This window comes from Salvelinus sp. IW2-2015, linkage group LG27 (genome assembly GCF_002910315.2).
Source record: "Salvelinus sp. IW2-2015 linkage group LG27, ASM291031v2, whole genome shotgun sequence".
In the NCBI taxonomy this organism is placed as follows: domain Eukaryota; kingdom Metazoa; phylum Chordata; class Actinopteri; order Salmoniformes; family Salmonidae; genus Salvelinus; species Salvelinus sp. IW2-2015.
Genome location: NC_036867.1, coordinates 38,341,825 through 38,362,547, shown reverse-complemented (window position 1 = coordinate 38,362,547; position 20,723 = coordinate 38,341,825). Strand labels below are relative to the sequence as shown.

At 44.7% G+C, this 20,723-nt stretch overlaps 2 protein-coding genes across 4 annotated transcripts; both read left to right on the top strand.

The window, feature by feature from the left end:
• The first annotated feature begins 5,534 nt into the window (after positions 1–5,534).
• LOC111953632 (receptor expression-enhancing protein 6) lies at positions 5,535–9,922 on the top strand. 2 transcript variants are annotated; one of them, XM_023973035.3, is made up of 6 exons: positions 5,535–5,623; positions 5,735–5,899; positions 8,172–8,265; positions 8,398–8,536; positions 8,649–8,817; positions 9,183–9,922. In XM_023973035.3, the coding sequence occupies exons 2-6, from the start codon at positions 5,782–5,784 to the stop codon at positions 9,218–9,220; spliced, it is 558 nt and encodes a 185-aa protein (XP_023828803.1). In that variant the 5' UTR covers positions 5,535–5,623; positions 5,735–5,781; the 3' UTR covers positions 9,221–9,922. The 2 variants fall into 2 exon arrangements, with proteins under 2 accessions (XP_023828803.1, XP_023828802.1); XM_023973034.3 differs by having other exon boundaries at positions 5,585–5,899.
• Positions 9,923–12,083: 2,161 nt separating this feature from the next.
• LOC111953865 (GTP-binding protein Di-Ras1-like) lies at positions 12,084–18,998 on the top strand. 2 transcript variants are annotated; one of them, XM_023973362.3, is made up of 5 exons: positions 12,084–12,329; positions 17,442–17,591; positions 18,065–18,235; positions 18,338–18,442; positions 18,731–18,998. In XM_023973362.3, exons 2-5 carry the CDS (start codon positions 17,457–17,459, stop codon positions 18,911–18,913), a joined length of 594 nt encoding a protein of 197 aa, XP_023829130.1. In that variant the 5' UTR covers positions 12,084–12,329; positions 17,442–17,456; the 3' UTR covers positions 18,914–18,998. The 2 variants fall into 2 exon arrangements, with proteins under 2 accessions (XP_023829130.1, XP_023829131.1); XM_023973363.3 differs by having other exon boundaries at positions 12,086–12,329; positions 17,446–17,591.
• The last annotated feature ends 1,725 nt before the right edge of the window (positions 18,999–20,723 follow it).

The following is a 20,723-nucleotide window of genomic DNA, read 5'->3' as shown; positions in this document are numbered from 1 at the left end:
ATAATCCAAATAGAAGCATTGATAACACCACACACATACAAACAGTAGCATAGAGTTTTTTCAAACTATCTTAACGTTCTCAAAGCTTCTCTGTCTCTTTAGAGATCCTGTCTGCAACATAGGTAATCCAAGATGGCGTAGCAGTCAGACGTCTTTGTCCTGTCGTGTCCCTTGTATATATCTTTTCACATCTTTTTCTTCGCAATATCTTTTAAAAATATTTTCCTAAACCTCAACTTCTAAATCCTCTCCTGCAACCCGCCTCACCCAATGTGGCGTGGATCTGCTTTTCTCTAAAGTATTTCTATTTACTTCGGATCTGGAATCCCTCAACTGAAGCTACTCAGCTAACTACCTACCAGCTATCAGTTAGCAAACCATTGCTAGCGGTCATCAGCTAACCTTTAGCTTGGAAAGCTCTCGCCAGTTCGAACAACGTGACTCAAACCAGAGATAACGGATCTACTTCTCTCCATATCCCCGGATTCCTACCGCAAACTCTGAACATTTTCATCTGGATCTTCGCAACTAGCTAACCGCAATCCGGGTGACCACTCCTGGCTAGCGTTCCATCCCGGAGCAAGCACCAATTAGCCTGAAGCTAGCCCGGCCAGGGTCCTGTGTACCACCGAAGCCACTCCTGGGCTACAATATCGGACCCCTTCTACTGCCGGTATGGGGCACGAAACCCCGCCGATCCTCTACGACTGGAATACCGACATAATCTGCCCGAGGACTCCAAATGGCCCCTCAGGTGCGACGCCCGCTGAAGGCCCATTCTGCTAATCTGCTAGGCCTGCTAGCTACCTAGAGCTACCTGGAACCCTACTAATTCCACGACTGGTCTATCGACGTCACCGCACAAAGAGGCAAAACAGACTTACCCCGATCGCAACGTCCCCCAAAGGCTAACTTGCTAGCCCCGGTCTGCTAACTGCTAGCTTGCCTGCCCAGTCTGCTAACTGCTAGCTTGCCTGCCCCGGTCTGCTAACTGCTAGCCCCTGCTAACTGCTTGCTTGCTAACCCAGTCTGCTAACTGCTTGCTTGTTTCTACTTTGCACATTCTTCCACTGCAAATCTACCATTCCAGTGTTTTACTTGCTATTTTGTATTTACCTCGCCACCATGGCCTTTTTTGCCTTTACCTCCCTTATCTCACCTCATTTGCTCACATTGTATATAGACTTATTTTTCTACTGTATTATTGACTGTATGTTTTGTTTATTCCATGTGTAACTCTGTGTTGTTGTATGTGTCAAATTGCTATGCTTTATCTTGGCCAGGTCGCAGTTGCAAATGAGAACTTGTTCTCAACTAGCCTACCTGGTTAAATACAGGTGAAATAAATAAACAGCTTGGAGTGGTCAGAGAGGAGATTTTCCCTTTCAACTAGCAGACCACAGTAAGAGATGCTGTGAGTTTCTCACCCTGAGTCAGGAGCCCCAACGTGATCAGCATTTGAATCAGTGGTGTTTTTATCTTCATATTCTTCATCATCATCTGTGGCTCTGAGAAGACAACAGACTGGACCCAATGATAATAACACTGCAGTCTTAAAGTGTCAGGACAGATCTCAGTCCTGCAGTCTGAAACTCAGAGGGCTATAAACACTTACAGAGAACTGAAGCATGAGCTGCCAATGCAAATCACCTCCTCTATGGAAATACCCTTCCTCAGGACAGATGATGAAACTCTATGGAAATACCCTTCCTCAGGACAGATGATGGACGACTTCAATGGCACTGCCTGTGCTCTCACAGACACTATAATGGGACAGATACRATAATGATGTGGTCTATCTAAGTCTATGGTTCWGACAGAAAATAAAGAGTTATTAGTCAAACAGCATCAGGGTCAGCTGTTGGTGGAATTACAGACTGAGTCTGCAAGCTGTTTTATCACTTTTTGACATTCATATCTAGATAGGTGTGCAATGACAGAACAGTATCGCTATGAGGCTTTATTTAATGAAAAGAATGAAGAGAAAACCGGGATACAGAGAAAATACATTGCTTCAGACTCCARTAATATTTGGMATGGTAATGTGCTGTAATGCCCTAAACTTACTGGCATAGAGGCAAGGTGCAACCTTTCATATATGACCTTGCTAGGTCAGACATATCACCTGGAGGTGAATGCTATCCACTGACTGATGTCCAGTCTAGTTTACTCAGGATTAGGTCTGGGAGATGCCCCTGTGCGGTACAGGACAGGTACTGGTGGAGGCATTAGGAGATTGTGTGTGTTTCTGAGCATCTGAAACTGTTGACCTTTGCCACTGGCTGACCTGTCAGTGACCTTGGAGGTATTCTAGACTGGGAAGAAGGACTTCCATCTGGCTCAGTGCTGATTCCTGATATATTCATGATGAAACTGGCTCAGTACTGATTCCTGATGAATTCATGATGATTCTGTCTCGGTGCTGATTCCTGAGGAAATCATGATGATTCTGTCTCGGTGCTGATTCCTGAGGAAATCATGATGAATCTTCAGCTGTACATCACTAGCTATCTAATCCTTCCTCATGCCATTCTAGTGGGCACTAGAGATGTAAACTTTGACCTTAGAACTTTGTCAAATATTCTCTTTGGCAATAAAACTTAAAGCTGATTACAATAAAGTGAYAGGCAGTCTGGTGGCATGTTGGGGTTGGACTGACTCTCTTCCCTGGGGAACTGACCTCTGACCTTTTGATCTTTGACCTTTACCAGTCTGACTGACGTCCGATGCCCAACCTCTTCCTGTCCACAAGACACAATATTAGCGAACTGACCTACGAAATTACCTGTGAGTGACATCTGACCTATGATGTTGAACTTTTAGCCTCTTCCAGTATGGCTGATGTGCACTGGCCAACCTCCTCTGGTCTAGTACTGGTTTCATGTTGAGGATGGGGACCATCTGGGGAGTGTACTGCTCTATTCTGGAAGAGGGGCCTTGGAAATCTAAGTTTCTGTTTCACAGCCCATGGGAGGTTGGAAGAGTTATGAAACTAGTTWGTAACCATTGTTTCTGTGAGTTAGTAAAGTGGTTATACTCGTTGATGTCGTATAACAAGGCCCTTAGTTCTGTGTTCAATGACAAGTGATGTGTGTAATGTTGTAGAGRAGGTTTTTGTACTGCTCTAAATCACTGTGTGAAGATATTTTTACTGTTGAGATAGTGGAAACTCTGACAGTAGTAAACTGCTGCATCTTCAGCCTGGACTCCACTGATGGTCAGAGTGAAGTCACTCTCAGACCCACTGCCACTGAATCTAGCAGGAATCCCATCTAGCCGTGTCTTTGCATATCTTATAAGGAGTTTGGGAGCATCTCTAGGTCTCTGTTGATACCAGAATGCACCCTCATCTCCATCATCCCACTTGTGCACTTTAGGTTTGGTTGTACAGGTCAGAGTGACGGGGTCTCCTGKAGAAAATGTCACTACAGGAGGCTGAGTCACAGTCAMCTGACCTCTGGATCCTGAAGAGGAAAAATATAAATTCATCAACGAGTAAAAATAACAGATCATTTATATTTCATAATATTGCATGCAGGTACATTTATTAATTGGGAGCCATTTCAAAAGGTACTCAACAATATGTCATTTTTCCATTGTAAGAGTTCAGTGTCCAGATGAAGATGGTGATCAAAGTCATGGTTGCCGTTGTTTCTGTACAGTCTGACTGAGGGAGGTTTTGTACGACTCTAAATGACTGTGTGAAACGCTCTGGGCTGCCAAAATGACCCATACCATAGTAATCTCCTGCATCTTCAGCTTGGACATCAGTGATTGTAAGAGTGTACTCAGTACCTGGTCTACTGCCACTGAATCTAGATGGTGTTCCAGACTGAAGGGTTTTTACTGTATAGATGAGGAGTTTAGGAGCCTGTCCAGGTTTCWGCAGGTACCAGCTCATGTCATCATCAATACCAGTTGAACTTGCAACAGCACTGATAGACACACTCTCTCCCAGAAAAGAAGACTTTGATTCATCAGCTTGATTCAGGACACATTGTGCAAATGACTCTGAACTGGAAACAGTGAATAATTCGCTTTGAGTAGTCACAATAATCCAAATAAAGGCATTGGAATCGTGTTCCATGTGCAAACATATAGAAGCCCATTAAAACCAGTAGACCACAATGAGATGCTGTCAGGAGTCAGGAGGAACCCCAGCATGATCAGCATCTTCATCATCTGTGGCTCKAAGAAGACTGACTGGACACAACRATGATARCACTGCAGTCTTAGTGTAAGGAGCAGTGAGGCTCAACAGCTATGCAAAACACCACTCTATGGGCAAACGCACACCTGCTGGGTGTGAAAGAGAGGAGACAGACAGATTGAGAGGTGACAGAGAGATAACTTGTATATCTGTTATTTTGCTGTTAGCTGTGAGTCATTCCATTCTAGGGGTCAACTATAGGAGGATAACTAAATAATGTATTAAAGGGTAGGTTCACCACCAAATAAAAAAATGTGTCAGACATTATATATTACATCCAAAGTGTTGTGTCAAGCTGAGCCCAAATTGTATTTCATTTTAGGATGAACCTCCCGCTGGTATACCATTCCTCAAATGTTAATAGCCAGGATCCAACAGACTGCACAAATGAGTAGTGATGCCTAGCCTAACTGGAGCCTTACTAACTACTGTATAGTGATGACCATTTACATTGACCCCCCCCCCCCCCCCCCTTTTGTACACTGCTGCTACTCGCTGTTTATTATCTATGCAGTCACTTCACCCCCACCTACATGTACAAATGACCTCAACTAACCTGTACCCCTGCACACTGACTCTGTACCGGTGCCCCCTGTATATCACCTCATTATTGTTACTCTTATTGCGTTACTTTTTTATTATTACTTTTAATTTTAGTATACTTGGTAAATATTTTCTTAACTTTTATTGAACTGCACTGTTAAGGCTTAAGGGCTTGTAAGTAAGCATTTCACGGTTAAGTCTACCATGTTGTATTTGGCGCATGTGACAAATAAAGTTTGATTTTATTTGATTCTCATATTTGCAGGTTGATGGCGCCCTCTTGTGCTAAAATGGCGTCATGCTGAAGTTCAGTTCAGACAGAGAATAGTTATTTGTCAAGTAGTGGCATGTTCAGCGTCAGCTGTTGGTAGAATTACAGACAGGGCCTGCAAGCTCTTTTACTGCTTCTTGGCATAAATAACTAGATAGATGTGCAAGGACTAGGGCCCTGTGTTTTGGACAATCATGTCACATGACCTGGATTTTAACCTTTCTTTAAAGATGTTTCATCGAGATTTATTTTTATGCGATATGGTCCAGCACCATCCTCAAACAATTGCTTTCATTTTTGGACTAATTCTAACTTATGGAACAGGCTTAAAATACATGTTAAAATCTAGGTCACGTAGCATGGTAGACCAAAACACATGGCACTAACAATGACAGAAACGTATAAACGCCACCACTCACCAGATATTAGTACTGTAGCATAATGGTTAACTGAACTTTACTGCAGGCAATAAAAATTGACTTTCATCACCTGTTGCTTCAACTAGGTAGCAACAAAATCGTTTTCTGATTGGTTGTACCTTAATTAAAGTCCTCCCTCTCGCTCGTTTGCTTTGCCTGGAACCATATGCCCAACAGCTTGTAGGCGCGCACGGATAATTCGTTGTGTTAAACTTTAAACATATGAAATACTTTAACGTTTTTCGCTTGTTTATTGACCGTAACATTTTGATTGGATTTGTGTTTGTGTAGGCTACGCATCCAAAAATCAACAAGTTCAACACGGCGCCACTACAACAATGTTTGCCCAACTTCATAACCGCTATGAGGCTTTGTTGAATGAAAATAACTTTGTGACAGATCTCCTAGCTACGATGGAGGAGAAAACTGGGATACAGAAGAAATATATCGCTTCAGGTAATAGTTAATATTAAATCCACTTGCAATGTAGGACTTTGCCAGTTGCTTGGTTGTAATGCTGCTCTATGTCAATGTTGAAACGTTGTAACTTCCCCCTCTAGTCTAGCCACTTGTGGTTACTTTCTCGTTATGCAACGTTGGCTGGTTTGGCAAGGTCGGGAACATATGACAGTTATTTTGCTGACATGTCACATTAACTAACTAGCCTACCAGCAACAGTTGCAGCTGATAAACAGTAACGCAGTCTAGCCCAGTTAGGCCTAACACAAACAAACCATAGAAAACAAACGGTGTCACCAGACCAAATATTGTTTTAACGTGACTGTTTGTATTTATTTATGGATCCCCATTAGCTGATCGCCATTAGTTGTAGGCCTAGGCTGCCTACAATATGATTTTACGACACTCATTTGAAATGGCAAAGGTCGGAGATGGCCTAGATTGCAGTTAATCCACTGTTAGATGTCGATTTAGCTGCTTCCAATGTCTAGCTARCAGCTGGTCCCTAGCCAAGGGGTGTATTTATACCTCCTACAGAAATACCAACTGCTATGTTGAGATGGCACATTTTTAAGGTGACCTGCTGTCTTCAGTTGAGTTGTGCTCCTTCAGTTGAGTTGTGCTCCTTCAGTTGAGTTGTGCCATAATGCCTACTCATTCACTCATTGTTGACATTGACARCAATGGAGTTGACAAGAGCACGAACAGATCTGGGACCGGGCTAGTTCTGTTGCTGTCGTAATATTGTCCTTTTTGAGGTATTATTGACACGCACAATAGCCAGTGCTGATGTTTATGGACATGTCCTGAGAGCAACAACATAATTTTACATTGGACGGAGATGAAATTTCTGTTGACTACTGAACTAACTGTACCTAATATGCAATAAAGAGAGTATATAAGACAATATACCTTAGAGGTGTGTGTGTGTGTGCGCGCCTTGGTCTGGTCAAGTATGAAGTGAAGTACTTTAACGTCTGGTGTGAAATTCTCTGCGGCCAATGTGTGTTCAGTACCGGGAGGAGAAGTTGCCTGTAGTCTATACTGTGTAGCTTAGCTCTTCTTCTGGAGAAGGAACCCCAGCCTATTAGTCTTCCATCAACGTCAGAGAGGGACTCTGTCTGCTCTACCGCTGCCTGTCGGAGGGACTCTGATCACATCACCGAGCATTCAGACATGGTGTCCACTGGCCATTCTAAGCTGTTGGGTGGAGGAAGGGGAAGGCACTGGTTAGTCACTATATTAATGGTGCCTAGGACTATTGTCATGTCCAAACTAGGGCTCAGGGAAATTCCCAAGGTTGACAGGTCTGCCTATGTAACCCTCTTTACTCTGCGACTTGGCTACTTCAAGCAGCATGGCAATGAAGGACTCTTATAGCAAGGTATTCAAACAGTCTCTGTTCTGATTTGTCTGTTATGGGGGAATGGATTTTTGATTAAGTCTGTAGCGTCCCGGGCCATATGTGGGGAGTGCCTGCATGTTTGTGGATGACCAACACTTGATGCACTCCAAATCAGGAATTTTACCAAAACACCATTGACACATTTGAGAATAATTTTGATGTGCCCAGTGTTGCTTTTCCAAATCATAGTTTTGKGACCATATATAGCCTTCTGCCATAACTGAAACTAGTCATCAGTCTTGAAGATCATGAGGTGTATTGATTGGTGTATTGGACTATAACCTGCAGAGGAAAAGCCTGGTGCCATATGTCTAAATGATTTCCTTATGCAAACAGGAGCTAAACCAAACAAAAGCTGATTACCTGCTAGCTAGGGTTACAATAGCAGGCAGCAGMTGCTTCTCTCCATCTCTGTCCAGCTCTAAAACTCAGATTGAGCCTAGTTTTTTTTTATTTTATTTTTTTTTACATGGGAATCCATTGTACATATGTTGACTGAAATGTGTGAAGGGTAAATTAACCCTTCACACATTTGACAGATGGTGAAGTTCACGGCTGTAGGTTWATGTAGTTGCTAGTTTGTTGGTTTAGGTTAGAGCGGACCAGTATCTGTGGAATCTCACTCCTGTTCCATGGTTCATATTCCACATGGTTACACTAGATGTCTTATGTACATCAACATTGAATGTGTGAATGTCAGTGTTTTGAACTGAGTTTCACACGAAGCCTTGTCCTGTTTATTCATCCAACATCCTACTCTAACACACACACACACACACACACACAGAGATGATGTATCATGATATGAAGATGCTTTGAAATGTTTCCAGATTGACAGTGTATGGTATGACTCTCTGTCTATAGGTGTGGTCTCTCTGATCAGTCTGTATCTGTTGTTTGGCTATGGAGCCTCTCTCCTCTGTAACCTGATTGGCTTTGTCTACCCAGCGTACCTCTCGTAAGTAGCACCTCAAAACATATCTRAAAAGTGGTGTCGTCATGCTCACATCAAATGCTCCAGGTGAAGGGTTAAACATGATGTATGTTAATTATTTAGTTCTATTCATCACTTGTCCTGTTGTCCAATCAGAATCAAGGCCATAGAGAGTAAGAAGAAAGACGATGACACTCAGTGGTTGACCTACTGGGTGGTTTACGGATTCTTCAGTATCGCTGAGGCTTTCTCCGACATCTTCCTCTCCTGGTTCCCCTTCTACTATGCTGGCAAGGTGTGTGTGTGTGTGTGTGTGTGTGTGTGCGTGTGTGTGTGAGACATTCAATATACAGGAGGCCAAAACATCATAGAATCTCCCGCTCTCTCTCAATCCCTCTCTCCCATAGTGTTTGTTCCTGGTGTGGTGTATGGCTCCAGTGACATGGAACGGTTCTGCTATTCTCTACTCCCGTGTGGTCCGTCCCGTGTTCCTCAGACACCAGGCCACCCTGGACAGTGTCGTCAACAACCTGAGTGATAAGGCCAAGAACATTGCTGATACTGTCACTAAAGAAGGTGAGACACAGACCCACAAGTTAGATGTCTATTGTGGAGATGCGGAAACAACAGGCCCAGCTCCCGACACCTCAGTTCTTCCCCAACACGGCCGACACAAATTATACCGGTAGAGTAATTGTCACCCATGGTGTGTTCAAATGTAAAGTGATCGCACGTCGGGCTAAAAAATTATCCGGGAGAATCTGACTGCTTCAGAACAGGCATCTGAAGCAGTCGGACTGCTCGGAACTCTAATTCACATGTAAAGTACGATACTCAGTTATCCCGCATCTCCGCAATGTAAATCGAGCTATACACACACTGTCACCAGATCTGTCAGTCAAACTAATAACTCATGTTTTTATTGTCATGTTTTTTTCCAGCTGTCAACCAGGCCCTCAAGCATGACAAGAACCAGTGACAGACCGATGTATGACCACAAGCCTCGAAGACGCCTCGACTCCAATAAACACACATAATCACACAACAGAGTGTGTGATGTCCCATGAAGGATGWTAATGGACCCTGTCACGTGATCAGTGGCCGGTGACCACCCTGCAGCACACAGAAAGGGGACTTGTTTGTTTTTTCACTCGAGGGTATTTTCTGCTTTCTAGTCGGTCTTTTATCAGTCGCATGTATCAATGTTATATGATGAGTTTCCCGTAATCCAGGCGTTGTAGCATCTGATCATCGGCGCAGCGGKACTGTTTTTAAAGACCGGTTGGAATGCAACCAGAAGCTTAGGGTAGCCACCACACAATCCAGCTGACCTCTAAACAATGCGAATGTCTTAATGTAATCTGTAGCCTACTGTCAGGAAACCCATGTGCTGTAGATGTCTGTGAATCAGTGGASTCACAAATCCACCCTTAGCCTTTGACCTACCCCAGCACTAACACACCAGATCCAATAAGTCAGACTCTGTGATAAATTAGCTTGTTAAATCAGGTGGGTTAGTGCTGGGCTAGAACAAAAATGGCCCCATAATAATGGATTGGGAAACACGGTACCAGGGGGTAGGGGCTAATGGAGGTGTCTAGGGAGTAGAGTCTCGGGGTRTGTTTGGGATAGAGCCATTCTGAGCTGGGTCATTTCCTACAAGGTAGCCATGTTATTTCAGTCTCTTGTAATTAGTGCATACAGTAGCATGTCTCCGCAATGTCTGCAGATCTGTGCCAAAGATTTTTACTCCATCACCCTGTCTGAACAAAATGATTATTTATGTATGTCAACTGAACTGGGAAGTATTTGTTTAGTACGGTCTCTATTCTCATTATCTTTAATAAATCAAACTGGAACTTGAGTAATGTGCCGTCTGTTCTCCGTTGTTCACACTTTTCCACAACTGGAGTCTGTTACACCATGCCTTTCTCAATTCTTTAGAAATTCTGAAATATGAATTTATTTCAGACTATTTAGGAAGTTAGATAACTCATTGATCCTACTTTATGGAATACTCCCTGTCAGAGGAATCTGGCAATTCAATTAATTTAACTACCAAAGAGAAAGGAAAACCAGCAGTACTGCATATATGAAGGCTGGCGTGGAATAGTCCTGCACTAAGACGTTGATATGCCCTGTTGACCTGTGCTCAATACATTTACTGGTATACAGGAAGTGAAATCATCCGGGATGTGTTTTAGTGAATGTTCACGCTCAGAGGAGTCTGAATGGGWTGGCTCTTGTGTCCATGCTRGGAGTGTAATGTCTGACTGACAGACAGACTGATAATGGCCACACATGCTCACTGTTCCAGGGACTGTGCGTGTGGTGTTTTCTCTCTGTGTTTTGTGTAGTAATGTGTGAACCTGGCAAAAGTCTATAAATGCACTTCCTTTAATCAAACCATAGAGGCCAGACTGTGGGGGTGATCGCAGAGCATTGCATGTCTAGCTCATCCCCTACTGTCTCTCTCCCTTCCTCCCTGAGGCTTTTCTCACCAGCTGTTCCTTTACTCTGGAGACTGCCTTTGCTGTCCACGCATACGTGTGGTCTTGAGTTTCCCTGGGGGACTGTGGTGTGTAGGCCTTGCAGTACTCTAAGTCACTGACAGAGGGAGACAAACACCCTTTACAGGCAGTACAGGCTTTAGTTCCAGCCCTGGTCCTGGAGAGATGCAGATCAAATCAGTATTTATTTAAAGTGCATTTAAACATGTCTTAATACGCTTTACAAACAAATTATAATATAGAAGTAAAACAAATGGCAAATAAATCAAAAACAGAAACTGCAGACATACAAAGTGTACGTTGACACAACATGAAGGGGCAAGACAGAGTGGGCTACAGGGAAATACATGGGGTTAAGACAGCAGTAAAACATTAGGGAGTTCAGTAGGGCAGGAGTGACAGCCAGGAGGATTGGTGGAGTGATCGCAGGGTAGGACATTGGAGCGGATGGATCAGAGGGGTCTGGTGGGCGGGTCAGTGTGTGGACTGGTGGTTGGATCCTGGGCCAGGTAGATGTTGGGCTCACAGGCTGGTGGCTGCCTAAGCGGGGGATGGTGAGAGAGGCAGAAAGTTAGGGAAGCAAGGATACAGACAAGAAATGTACAAATGTACAGGGTTCCAGTCCTAGTGACCTGGTCCTGGGGTGCTGCAAACACCACACACTCCATGCCAATGTCCACTCAGAATGTGATTCTTGGAATGTTTAATGCCGAGATGGTGCCCTAGGATCTACATTTTAGTTTAATGAACTTTGCGTATGGCTGTGGATGATGACTCTACCCAAGCAGTTGGCGCCGCAGGAGAATCAGGTAACACAGTTGAATGGGCTCTGGTTTAAACATCCACCTCTAGCTGGCCCATGAAAGCCTTTACTAACGGTACCCAAATCTAACAGCTGACTTTAATTTGAAACTGCCTTTAGCAAATAAAAAAGCAATAGGCCTTTTGGTTGGGACTGATCATGCAGTAGGCTAAGCAGCACTTTTTGTTTAACTGCAAAATATAAGCTATAGGCTATAAATAAGTGGGGAGCACCTTCAGCACCCCTACTTCCTGCGGCTATGGAGGGACAGTGGGACGCAGCTAGAAGGGTCATTTGCTACAGTTTACTGCCAAAACATATTTTGCTGTTAATTCGACAGTCTGAATAAAGTATGGCTTCACTTGATATGCTGAAATAAAAACTCGGTAAATCACGAAACCGTGCCCGGTCCTGCGTTTTCAGTCGCTAAAACGTTAGGCCTATTTGTGCGTTTCTGTGTGTGTATGAGTGTTGTGTGATGACGCGATGATCCGCAAGCCATAAGGGGATCGATGGAGACTGTTATAGATGGAGACATACCGATAGAGGGAGGGAAGACATCGTGGCACTAGAACTGTAGTGCATGGGAATATCAAGTAGAGAAAGCGATAAATATAGCTTCAACAACAAGAGAGACAGAGAGCACGGGCTGTGAATTCGCGGACGACATGAGAGCTCTACATGAATAGTATACAATGCTTTAAAACTCAGCGKTTTGCCTTACAAACGTGTTGTCCGAAGACAGCCACTAAAACGGGACTACACATCAAATTCAGGTATGTAGCACTTAACCACAACCAGATCAATATTTTGAAAAATCCGTTAGGCTATGTCGGTTAGAGAATGTTGATATTGTGTGGCGTTGCCTCTCTTGGACGGTTACGCACGCGATTCTTGCCTTGGTAAATATGGGGCAGCAGTTCTTTTAAATTACAAACCGTTCATGTTATTTCTACCATATGTTAAAATTCATCTGTACATGTATGTTGCTGTTACTGCGCCATAAACCGTGTGAATTATCGTCAGGAATGCGCGAGAGGGAGAGAGGATGATATTCTATGCAGGGATCTAACATGTTTCGTTTTGAGGATTTGGAGCATGTGAGGCGCCTTTGAAATTATGCCACCGCCACCAAAGCGAGATGGCGTTTCTTTTTCCTGTGGAATTTTATGAATGAAAGGGGCAGAGTAGGTTAGCCTGTGACAACAGGCTGACAACAAACGAGGTCGTTTTTAACTCTTACTTTGCCTATAGCATACCCTGCTAGAAGCCCGCCATGGACATACATTATTACATAGGCTACATTCCACCAACATGATGGCAACGTGACGCATAGTCTCTGACTAACAGGAGGCCTATGCTAAACCATTTTTAATCCCTCCATATTTTCAGGCGGTACATCTGGGAATTGTATGCTTTCCCGATTAACGTTATATGTGCTGTTTATGGCAGGCTTTCTTCCATGACTATCCTTGCTGTGTGTGTGTGCGTTTTTTTTTGTTCCCCGGTCCTTGTGTTTGTGTGGGTTCATAGTAGGAGGAGGAGAGGGGGAGGGATGACAGTAATTCCAGTGATTACGCTTTGTAGTGTAGCAGATGGTAGTAAAGAGAGATTGGACCATGGCTGCGTGTGTGTAGGTGGGTGTTGGAGGAAATGTGTGTGTCGTCTTCCATGCACACGTTATGGTTGCATCATAATAGTTTGTGGACTGAGCTATGATGAGTGGACACATCAGAGTTAGGGTTAGTAATTGTCCTTACTACTGTCCTTTCTAGCATGGGGATATGGTGACCAGTGTAACGGATGTGAAATGGCTAGCTAGTTAGCGGGTACGCGCTAATAGCGTTTCAATCGGTTACGTCACTTGCTCTGAGACTTGAAGTAGGGTTTCCCCTTGCTCTGCAAGGGCCGCGGCTTTTATGGAGCGATGGGTAACGATGCTTCGTGGGTGACTGTTGTTGATGTGTGCAGAGGGTCCCTGGTTCGCGCCCGAGGTCGGGGCGAGGGGACTGTCTAAAGTTATACTGTTACACCAGCAAGGGTCTGAATTACTGATGTCCTTTCTAAGAATGGCTCGTGAGTGTCCTGAAAGTATAATAAACACGTTTTTATAAGTGGCACCTATTTCCTTTGATGTTTTTGTGATTTTTGGCTGCACCTCGGCTCACACTGGTTGAAGTGTTGTCTCTGTTCCTCTCCTGCTCGCTGTCTGTCTGTCCACTCCTCTCCTGCTCGCTGTCTGTCTGTCCTCTCCTGCTCGCTGTCTGTCCACTCCTCGCCTGCTCGCTGTCTGTCTGTCCACTCCTCTCCTGCTCGCTGTCTGTCTGTCCACTCCTCTCCTGCTCGCTGTCTGTCTGTCCACTCCTCTCCTGCTCGCTGTCTGTCTGTCTGTACCTCTCCTGCTCGCTGTCTGTCTGTACCTCTCCCGCTCGCTGTCTGTCTCTACCTCATCTGCTCGCTGTCTGTCTGTACCTCTCCTGCTGTCTGTCTGTACCTCTCCTGCTGTCTGTCTGTCTGCTTTTCTCCTGCTGTCTGTCTGCTTCTCTCCTGCATGTCCCCCAGATACTGACCAGCAGGAGCATGGATTGTGGATGTCAGGATTAGCGTAGTTTACTATCCTACACTGTGTTTGTTTGTATGTGAAGGAGGCGTGCTGCTAAGTTAAGACCTGGGAATTGGGTCAATGCAGACAGACCAGAAGAACAGAGAGGTTAAGCTCAATGATTAGCTGCTAAGCCTAGACCCCTGTGGTGCAATCTGTAACACACACACATGCATAAACACACTTATATACATACAAACTCACACACACACTAAGCTCATCTTAATGTCGGCGAAATCTGTTGGAGTGGTGGAATGAAGGGATTGTTGAACTGGGATGAAGACAGGTTAAGAAGTGGTTTTAAATGTTCTACAAACAAAGCTTTCTAATGTGAAATAKATATGCGGGACACCGAKATTTKAMTGCTTATTTCCTCTGTTTGCATCACTCTCCATCACACCCATGCACGGACACGCGCACGCATGCACACCCACCCCAGACAGAACAGATGAAGCATTGAAGCAGTGTGTGAGTAGATGTGAACAGGAGAGAAACCAGTCAGAGTTTGTTCCATACTATCTAACGTGTGTGGGTGTGTGTGTGGTGTGTGTGTGTGTGTGTGTGGTGTGTGTGTGTGTGTGTGTGTGTGTGTGTGTGTGTGTGTGTGTGTGTGTGTGTGTGTGTGTGTGTGTGTGGGTGGTATAGAATGAGACTGACCGTGTACACAGAGTATCAGTATGTATTTCCTGGCTGCAGACACACACCTCTGCTAGCTGTGATAAGATCTGCCAGCAGAAGTCAGCCAAGAGTGTGTGTGGAACTGCATTCATTCATAGGCGACACACACATTTGCACATACACAAAAAGCTGACAGGTGTGTGTGCGACAGACAGACAGTCAGTCTCTCAGGCAGCTACCATGAGACTGTCAGACCGACACACAACACCCACACCACACAACCACACCCCACCACCCACACACACACACACACACACGGGAGAAGATGAGAGGAGGAGAGGAGAGAAGAGAAAGACAAATGCTGAGTAGAGGAGTCTTTGTCTGTGCCAAAGTGATCTCCTAATGTAGAGTTGGCTGGGCTGGTCCAGGTGGTCCAGATGCATTTACACCATTCATTCATTAAAAGCTCATCCTTCCATCTCTATTCATCAGAGAAGGGGAGGAAAGAAAGATGGTCAGAGTGAGACAGTCCATTTGGTAAGAGTGTCATCAATCTCTGTGCCCTAGTGTCAAGGACGGAAGAGAGGTGTGTCTCGTGTGTGTGTGTGTGCGTGTGGTGTGTGTGTGTGTGGTGGTGTGTGTTGTGTGTGTTGTGTGTGGTGTGTGTGTGGTTGTTGTGTGTGTGTGTGTGTGTGTGTGTGTGTGATGTGTGTGGTCTGTCTGTCTGTCTGTCTGTCTGTCTGTCTGTCTGTCTGTCTGTCTGTCTGTCTGTCTGTCTGTCTGTCTGTCTGTCTGTCTGTCTGCCTTTCTGTCTGTCTGTCTGTCCTGTGTGTGTGTGTGGTGTGTGTGTGTGTTGTGTCTTGTTCTGTTCTGTGTGTGTTGTGTGTGTGTGTGCTGTGGTCTGTGTGTGTGTCTGTGTCTGTGTGTGTGTCGTGTCTTGCGTTCTGTTGACTGCTGCGCGCTGACTTCTGCTTTAGAACATTTGTCTTCTACGTTGGTCTGTCTGATCATGTCTTTCTGCGCGTGCTTCGTTGTCTGCGTACTAGTTGTCGTGTTAGTTTGATGTTGTGGTGTTTGGGTTTGTGTGGCGGTCGAGGTGTGTGCGAACCTTTAGATGAATTCCACATTGTCCATGAATATTAGTATGTCTGCACCTAGTGGTGTTCTAGTTTTGAAGTGGATGTAATTCAGTGTTGTCATTTGTGTTAAGGTCCTTATAACCAGTGTTTAGCCCCAGAGCTGTTCAATACACATGCGCACACACACACATACTGCCAAGAATGCAGAATAGTATTTGAGGAATATGTTCAGATACAGAAAGAGAGTTGTGGTAAGTTAACGGTAGTTCAAAGCTTTTGTTTCATCAGGGATACCCCCTTAGTCAGTACATGTGTCTGTCTCTACCTGGGGTCAGTACATGTTGCTGTCTCTACCTGGAGTCAGTACATGTGTCTGTCTCTACCTGGAAGTCAGTACATGTGTCTGTCTCTACCTGGGGTCAGTACATGTGTCTGTGTCTCTACCTGGAGTCAGTACATGTGGTCTGTCTTCTACCTGGGTCAGTACATGTGTCTGTCTCTACCTGAGTCAGTACATGTGTCTGTCTCTACCTGGGGTCAGTACATGTGTCTGTCTCTACCCTGGAGTCAGTACATGTGTCTGTCTCTACCTGGGGTCAGTACATGGGTCTGTCTCTACCTGGGGTCAGTACATGTGTCTGTCTCTACCTGGGGTCAGTACATTGGTCTGTCTCACCTGGGGTCAGTCTATGTGTCTGTTTTACCTGGAGTCAGTACATGTGTCTGTCTCTACCTGGAGGTCAGTACATGTGTCTGTCTCTTACCTGGGGTCAGTACTATGTGTCTGTCTCTACCTAGGGTCAGTCTATGTGTCTGTCTCTACCTGGGGTCAGTACATGTGTCTGTCTCTACCTGGGGTCAGTCTATGTGTCTGTTTCTACCTGGAGTCAGTACATGGGTCTGTCTCTACCTGGGGTCAGTACATGTGTCTGTCTCACCTGGGTCAGTACATGTGTCTGTTCTCTACCTGGAGTCAGATACATGTGTCTGTCTTCTACCTGGGGTCAGTCTATGTGTCTGTTTTCTACCTGGAGTCAGTAATGGGGCTTGTCTCTACCTGGGGTCAGTACATGTGTCTGTCTCTACCTGGGGTCAGTACATGTGTCTGTCTCTACCTGGAGTCAGTACATTGTGTCTGTTTCTACCTGGAGTCAGTCTATGTGTCTGTTTCTACCTGGAGTCAGTCTATGTGTCTGTTTTCTACCTGGAGTCAGTCTATGTGTCTGTTTCTACCTGAGTCAGTCTATGTGTCTGTTTTCTACCTGGAGTCAGTACATGTGTCTGTTTCTACCTGGATCAGTCTATGTGTCTGTCTCTACCTGGAGTCAGTACATGTGTCTGTTTCTACCTGGAGTCAGTCTATGTGACTGTTTCTACCTGGAGTCAGTCTATGTGTCTGTTTCTACCTGGGGTCAGTACATGTGTCTGTCTCTACCTGGAGTCAGTCTATGTGTCTGTTTCTACCTGAGTCAGTACAGTACTCTTTTTTTCACCTTTTACCTCTAACTCTGTTTTATGACCTCCACAAAATAACTGCAATTCTCTCTCTCTCTCTACCTCTCTCTCTCTCGTTTTAATACTGTGCCCAGGCAGTAGGGGGCAGCATGCCTGAGCAGAGTAATGACTACAGGGTGGTGGTGTTTGGAGCGGGGGAGTGGGAAGAGCCCCTGTCCTACGCTTTCGTTAAAGGCACCTTCAGGGACACCTATATTCCCACTGTGGAGGACACCTATCGACAGGTGAGACAGGGACACCTATATTCCCACTGTGGAGGAGACCTATCGACAGGTGAGACAGGGACACCTATATTCCCACTGTGGAGGACACCTATCGACAGGGAGAGGAGGTGGTGGAGAGGAAGAAAGACAGAGGCAGCGTCTGGAATGGCACCCTAATCCCTGTTTAGTCCACTACTTTGACCATGGCCTGAACATAGTGCACTTCAGAGAATAGGGTGCCGTTTCAGACACAACGATGCATTGACAGGTAATCAGGGATGGGCAGTAGGCCAACTGCTTTATCTGATGCATAGACGTGATGACCATATATAGTGTGTCCAGAGGGCTAATTTATCCACTGATCTGATGCACCAAGTCAAATGATACAACTTAGTGATCAAAAGAGCATTGAGTATAAGCAATGTTTTTCAGTGAATGATCATGTAATATCCTAATGATACTAATTATGTGTGTATGTTTGTGTGTGTCTACAGGTGATCAGCTGTGATAAGAGTGTGTGTACGCTCCAGATAACTGATACAACAGGCAGTCACCAGTTCCCTGCCATGCAGAGGCTGTCCATATCTAAAGGACATGCCTTCATACTGGTCTACTCTGTAACCAGCAAACAGTCACTGGAGGAACTCAAGCCTATCTACCAACAGGTGTGTGTGACTGTTTGTGTGACTGTTTGTGTGACTGTTTGTGTTGACTGTTTGTGTGACTGTGTGTGTGACTGTGTTGTAATCTCTCCTTCTGTCCTCCAGGTGATAGCCATAAAGGGGAACATAGAGGCCATCCCCATCATGTTGGTGGGCAACAAGAGTGATGAGACCCAGAGAGAGGTGGAGACTAAAGATGGAGAGGCACAGGTCTGTAACATTGACATCTGAAATGTAAAAAAAAGAATAAATCTGACCTGGGTTCAGTAGACCTACATAATGTGAAATACTTTAAAATATTGATTCAGTTTGGAATAGTGCCAAAAGTGCAAACCCCAAGTTAAGTAAATCCCAACTCAAAGTAGTTGATATGTATATTTTACCCAGGTCTGGTATTGTTGGGCCGATTGCTGTAAAGCGAATTCCCGCTCTACTTTCTCCTGTTAATAACAATAATAAAATGAATGCCATTAATAATCCTACTGTGTGGTCTTCAAGGCGACCACGTGGAAGTGTGCGTTCATGGAGACGTCAGCTAAGACCAACCACAACGTGACCGAGCTGTTCCAGGAGCTGCTCAACCTGGACAAGAAGAGAAACATGAGTCTCAACATCGACGGGAAACGGTCCGGGAAACAGTCCAGAGCTGAGAGACTGAAGGGAAAATGTAGTGTCATGTAGAGAGGAGGAGAGGAGAGAGGGATGGAGGGAGGAAGGAAGGAGGGAGGGAGGGAAGGAAGGAAGGAAGGTCACAATGAAGACAGCAAGTGAGATGATAGAAGACGCACAGAAGAGAGGGAGAGGAAGAGGAGAGAGAGAGAGAGTGTGTGAAGAGAGGACCACTGGTGGGTTCTATACATCACCCTCTCAGTATCCTCCTCTCTCGTCTCCTGTCTGCCTGACCAGGGTCCTAACCCTCCATACAGTCCCACTGTAGTGAAAAGATTTGGGGGGGGTAGTCTGAACATGACTCAAACCCGCAACCCTGCATCTGTCAGCATCAGTCCAACACCTCAGCCATTACGCCGTGAGGTCCCAACCTCTTGKCGAGGTCACTAGATGTTACACTAGGGACACTCCAACATAATGTACATATCCTATGTATACATGGCCTCCCTCCCTATAACCTCTGAAAGATACAGACAGTATACCCCTAACCGTCTCTGTCATCATGCAAAATGGAGAATCCTCTTAACTCATCATTCAAAATGGATTGAAATCATTATTTGAACTGGAGAAATGTTGAACTTGTGACATCAACAATCCCTCTAAGACTTTAGCTCAGTGTCAAACAAGGGAAGGACAGTGGTTCACGTCTGACCTGGAATCCGAGGAAAGGGAACCTGGGAAAGAAAGATGTGGTAGTTGGACTGAAATGTTAGAAGTCTGCCTGGGTCACTTSGTAGTTGGACTGAAATGTTAGAAGTCTACCTGGGTCACTTGGTAGTTGGACTTTGGTTGGATGGACGATGGACTTGAAATGTTTGGAGTGGACTTGGAACATGTGAAGAGGTATTAGAAAAGTTTGTTGTGGGATTTGGACTGGGAATACTGTGGATGATGTCGTTGGGAATGTTTGCGTCGGTTGGCTTTGGCCCTTGTTGTTTCATGTGAGGAGTCTTTCTGTTGGCCTTGTGTTTCCCATGCCAAGCAGCTGAATCCTCTTCATACACAGAGAAGCACAGAGAGGATGGAGTGACGACTCTACTCGACGGAGGAAAGACACTCGATTAGTTTAATGCCATGCAAATACCATCACATTGGACTTTATGTCACACACACACACACACACACACACACACACAAATATAAATGCACACGCACATGCTTTTTGGAGACCATTGGTCATTCACCAAGTGTATTCCTACATAGTATGTAAATGAAAAGGGAGTGATATTATTATGTAAATGTAATTATATCATTGTCCCAAACACCTCCTATTGGTTTATGTAAAGCAATAAGGTTGTTTGTCAAAGTACAGAATATATACTCCAGATGGAAGTTGCCCCTAACCGCAGATCTAGGATCAGCTTACTCCCCAAATCATAACTTTAACCATTAGGGGGGGAATACAAAACTGATCTTAGATCAGCATTTATGGACAAAGTCATCCTACTTCTTACTATACAGGAGAGCTAAAAGCACAATCATTTGATTGACGTTGTGTTTTTGTYTTACCATATTCCGTTATCTATCTTGCAGAATAAATAAGGGCCAATATATTTTGAACAGAGGTGGGGGGAGGAGCTATCCAGTAGTTATTATTCCAGRTGACTTGTAATGTGTACAGTGTACGGTGTTTAAACGTGTGTAAAGAGCACCAAAAGGCTGTGGGTTGGTTATATAGCACGGTATTGTAACAAAACAGACAAAAAGGTTAWGCTGCATCGCAAATGGCACCCTATTCCCTATATAGTGCACTACTTTTTGACCAGAGCCCATATGCTCTGATCTAAAGTAATGCACTATATAGGGTACCATTTAGGACACA

Excerpts from the sequence above, each read along its gene's own strand:
- LOC111953632 (XM_023973035.3), top strand. The coding sequence starts at position 5,782 with ATGTTTGCCCAACTTCATAACCGCTATGAGGCTTTGTTGAATGAAAAT. Across the intron at positions 8,266-8,397 it reads GTCTACCCAGCGTACCTCTC|AATCAAGGCCATAGAGAGTA; the intron begins GTAAGTAGCACC and ends TTGTCCAATCAG. Across the intron at positions 8,537-8,648 it reads CCTTCTACTATGCTGGCAAG|TGTTTGTTCCTGGTGTGGTG; the intron begins GTGTGTGTGTGT and ends TCTCTCCCATAG.
- LOC111953865 (XM_023973362.3), top strand. The coding sequence starts at position 17,457 with ATGCCTGAGCAGAGTAATGACTACAGGGTGGTGGTGTTTGGAGCGGGG. Across the intron at positions 17,592-18,064 it reads TGGAGGACACCTATCGACAG|GTGATCAGCTGTGATAAGAG; the intron begins GTGAGACAGGGA and ends GTGTGTCTACAG. Across the intron at positions 18,236-18,337 it reads TCAAGCCTATCTACCAACAG|GTGATAGCCATAAAGGGGAA; the intron begins GTGTGTGTGACT and ends TCTGTCCTCCAG.